The 4,794-nt window shown below is 36.9% G+C and overlaps 1 protein-coding gene across 1 annotated transcript; it reads left to right on the plus strand.

The window, feature by feature from the left end:
- Positions 1 to 2,035: 2,035 nt before the first annotated feature.
- Positions 2,036 to 2,738, plus strand: LOC134282504 (uncharacterized). The gene is made up of 2 exons (XM_062764908.1): positions 2,036 to 2,670; positions 2,720 to 2,738. The coding sequence occupies exons 1-2, from the start codon at positions 2,036 to 2,038 to the stop codon at positions 2,736 to 2,738; spliced, it is 654 nt and encodes a 217-aa protein (XP_062620892.1).
- The last annotated feature ends 2,056 nt before the right edge of the window (positions 2,739 to 4,794 follow it).

Here is a 4,794-nt window from a genome sequence, read left to right on the forward strand (position 1 = left end):
AAATTCTGCTTATTTTGAAATAAAAATAAATCCCTCGTTTTTGCCGTTCATATTCTTTGCATTAAAATAACGGTTATATTGAAATCGGCTATATTGAAATATCGCTTATATTGAAGCGACTGATCGGTTACAACAGGTGATAATGAGTTGTTTTCATAACGGTTATTCTGAAGTACTCTCTGGCGACTGTTGTTACGGTTGGGAACATAAATTATGCCTAACTGACCAATTGATATACAAAGGTGTGAATAATTTTAAAAAAGTTTTCATCTTATATGTTTTATACTGCATTCTCTTGCGAAATAAAATTATTCACTGTTAAATTCTTTGTTTCCACGTATATGATAACGGATGTATTGAGGCTAAACGTATAGTAACCCCAAAAGAATTTGAAATAAACGTTTACTTAACTTTGAAATTAAAAACGTACTGTTAATGGCTATTGATAACCATAAATTAAAAATAGCTAAGGGTTAAAGCCGAGTACACTTACGATGAAATACGAGTAGTGTTCATCAGTACTCAGCCGTATGAGTCCGGTGATTTTTCTCCAAAACGTAATTTTCATTTTCAGACCAGAAGGCGTTACACGAACAGATAATGCTAATTCTATATTAAAATCACAATATTGTCAATTGATTTTTAACAATAAGATCTTTTAATACTGCATTTTTAAAGTTAAGATCAGATACCAGTCCAATTCTGGGTAGAAAGGACTTTCCTCAGTCAATGTAAGACCTCAGCACAGCACACAGTATCTACAAAGAATAGTTGTGTTGTCAGTGGCCACATAATTCTATGTAACTTGTGAACAACTTATAAACTTGTATAAACATGCCATGACATGTTGTTATAATACCTTATGCAGTTCTAGAAAAGAGGCAAATATATATATATATATATATATATATATATATATATATATATATATATATATATATATATATATATATATATATTTATAAAGCACAAATTATTCTTAAACTAATATAACTGCCCTAAGTGAAGGAATATTAATATAGAAAGCACGGAGAAATTCACTTTTACAAGGATACTCACTTCCGCCCCAGCCCGGGGTTGAACTCTCGACCTACGGAATCTGTCTCCTGGCAGTACAGGAACAGCGCGTTAGACCGCTCGGCTATCTTGGCAAGTTAAAAAACTTGCTTTCGATGCCGATGGAATTCTCACAACGCTGCCCTACACTACACGGTCATTGAGAATGGAAGTGAGATACAGTTATTTCAGGAACAGCGCGTTAGACCGCTCGGCTATCTCGGCAAGTTAAAAAACTTGCTTTCGATGCCGATGGAATTCTCACAACGCTGCCCTACACTACACGGTCATTGAGAATGGAAGTGAGATACAGTTATTTGGACATTAGTTTTTAGAGGAAAAAAAACTAAAAACTAATGTCCAAATAACTGTATCTCACTTCCATTCTCAATGACCGTGTAGTATAGGGCAGCGTTGTGAGAATTCCATCGGCATCGAAAGCAAGTTTTTTAACTTGCCGAGATAGCCGAGCGGTCTAACGCGCTCTTCCTGCACTGCTAGGAGACAGATTCCGTAGGTCGAGAGTTCAACCCCGGGCTGGGGCGGAAGTTAGTATCCTTGTAAAAGTAAATTTCTCCGTGTCTCTCTCTCTCTCTCTCTCTCTCTCTCTCTCTCTCTCTCTCTCTCTCTCTCTCTCTCTATATATATATATATATATATATATATATATATATATTGTGTGTGTGTAAAAGGATTAGATTTCTTTGTTTATACACAAGGTGTATAAAAGCCTAGAGACATGTAAATCAACTAAATGTAAATAGAGTATTATTGTCTTTAAAGAGACAATTATTGTATGATCTGAATAGTTTCATGTAAAAAAGTGTGAAGAGATTGAATCTTTTTGATGTCAATAATTACAGCACTGTGTTGTAATTTACAGAGAAATCTCCCTGACTGGGGAAACCAACACGTTATTCTGTTATGGAGTGAAACTACAGGAAAAAGACAGATATAAAATAAATGTCTGCTCTAGATGATGCATAGATTAGTGTTACAGAAATCTGTCACAGTGACAGGTGTTTGTAAAAGTCGTCACATTTCCCCTATATCATTAGGCCGGGTCTGGATCAGTGATGGTAACAATCTTATCTTGACGAACACAGCAGGTGATGAACTAGATAATGTGACTGATATAAAGCAGTATAGCTATGGAGGACACACCGTGAATAATGACGGTGATTTAATTTATATAGACAATCACGGTAATATTAACAAACTGTCTACATATAACAAAATAAAGACTACATTAATAAAGTGCAGAGCACCACGGGTACTATGGATACCACAGTGTATTTTCAGCTCCCCCTCCACTGGAGACCTACTGGTCGGGATGCTTAATACTGGTACAGTTACAGGCAAGGTAGTGCGTTATAACTCCACAGGAGAAATCATCCAATCCATACAATACGACAACACAGGTTGTGAACTGTATAGTAGACCTATCTACATAACAGAGAACCGCAATGGAGATGTTATTGTGTCTGACATTGGCTGTGTTGTAGTGGTGACAGACTGTGATGGTAAACATCGCTTCTCCGACAGAAGTCTATTTCCACTAGGAATCTGTACTGACGCGCTGTCACACATCCTGGTGTGTGATTATAACACCAAGTCAGTGCAGATGTTAGACAGGAACGGTCACTTCCTGTCCCAAATACAGATCTCACAACACGGGATAGACTATCCACTGGGCCTGAGTTATGATGATAACACACAACTACTATGGATAGGGTCATACGACAGCAACATAGTCAACATATACATAGTGTTACATCGGAACTCTCTGACCGGTAAGTAACACTGTAAATAGTTTTAGTTAAGTATATAAATAGAGGATATCTATAGTGTGTGATTTGATATTGGCTTTATCCAGCGAGTTGAAATGGTGTATATATTCGCGAGGCTTGCCGAGCGAATATACCCCATTTCAATGAGTTGGATAAAGCCAATATCAAATCACACAATCATACATGTTCTATTTATCTCATACGACTTTCATTTTAACAAAACTTTGAGACGTCCCCTGCAAAACTACATGAATGATTGCTAGATTCAAATTGATGACATAACTTGATGACGTCGCACCGTTGATGTTGCTATGCCTCGAAAGAAAGTAGATCATGTTCAAAATTTAGAATGTTTGCTATCTGCATCTTTGAAAACATTATGTGACAATTACTTGAACTTTATATGTACATCAAGCGAACTTCTGATTGGAATTCGTAAGGGCCATGGGAACATGAAAATTAACTCGTTGTACGATGGCAGTACAAAACGTGCATAGGCAAGGCCAGGCTACTAGTCTTGAAGATTCATTTTTGATCCATATGGTAAGTTATACCTACATTACTAGGTAGGCATACATAGTATGATGTAAGGAAGCATTATTGAAGATGCTAAAGGAATCTTATAACAACAACTTAACAGCTAGGGTTTACTTTCTCCGAAAACGATTTAAAGGGGGGGGGGGCATCTATCGTCAAGTAGCCAATACAGGTTCCTTGATAAAATAAGACACATCTTTGACATATACGAGTCTTTTTCTTGCTTTTAACGATATTATTGCTCTGTATCATTCATTTTATAAGGGCTATAATTTTCACAAATAAAAGTTTCAATAAAATAAAATCTTGAATCGAGGGATTGTGTCAAAACCGGAAGAGCTATTGATAAAGCATCTACCCGTTGATAAAGCATAAATTTATCCAACGGACTATCTCATCCATACGTATGAGATATATTTAATTAGTGTAATGATTTAACAATGAATAAATTGTGTAGGCATGTGATAAAGACAATGTAATAGTCTGGTCCGATTTTTTGAAAAAAATACTTCTTACGGCAAATAATTATTATTTGGTCCAGCATAGTTTTTAAACCTAATTCGATTATGCTGAATCCGAAAAAATATGCTGGCCTTCATAAAAAAGGCGTTAAAAAGGTCAAATTCGCGATTCAAAATGGCGGACATCCAATTCTTTTTTAGCTCACCTCTACGAAGTTGGGGGAGCTTATGTAATACCCTCGGCGTCGGCGTCGGTGTCGGCGTCGGCGTCCACGTCGGCGTCCCAGGTTAAGGTTAAGTGTTTTGGAGCAGTTCTCTTTTTAAGTACTTCTATGTCCTATATTGATTAGACATGGATGGAAGATGTTTCTAGTGTGTTTCACTGTACCAGTCAAAGTTTCAGATGCTGCAATTTCAGCAAAGGAATAACCAGGTTAATGTTTTTGGAGCAAGTTAACATTTTTAGTGCAGTTTATGGTGTAAGTCTCATTTTCAAGTAACTATAAGCCCTATGTTGACCAAACTTGCATGGATGGTACGTCTTAAGATGCATACTACCAGACTTGCTTCAGATGCTGAATCTGACCTACATTTTCCGGTTGAGTGAACAGGTAAAAGTTTTGGTGCATGTTTCATTTCCAAGTAACTATGAGCCCTATGTTGACCCAATTTGCATGGATGATTCATCTAAGGATGGATACAACCGGGCTTGCTTCGGATGCTGAATCTGACCTACATTTTCCGGTTGAGTGAACAGGTTAAAGATTTTGGTGCAGTTTTCATTTCGAAGTAACTATAAGCCCTATGTTGACCAAACTTGCATGGATGATACATCTAAGGATGCACTCTACCGGGCTTGCTTCGGATGCTGCATCTGACCTACATTTTCCGGTTGAGTGAACAGGTTAAAGTTTACATCAAGAGATGAAATTTCTCAAATTTGCTTCAGA

Source organism: Saccostrea cucullata, unplaced genomic scaffold (assembly GCF_032062105.1).
Source record: "Saccostrea cucullata isolate Sc308-1 unplaced genomic scaffold, CSIRO_AGI_Scuc_v1 ctg1368, whole genome shotgun sequence".
Classification (NCBI taxonomy): Eukaryota; Metazoa; Mollusca; class Bivalvia; order Ostreida; family Ostreidae; genus Saccostrea; species Saccostrea cuccullata.

Excerpts from the sequence above, each read along its gene's own strand:
- LOC134282504 (XM_062764908.1), top strand. The coding sequence starts at position 2,036 with ATGCATAGATTAGTGTTACAGAAATCTGTCACAGTGACAGGTGTTTGT.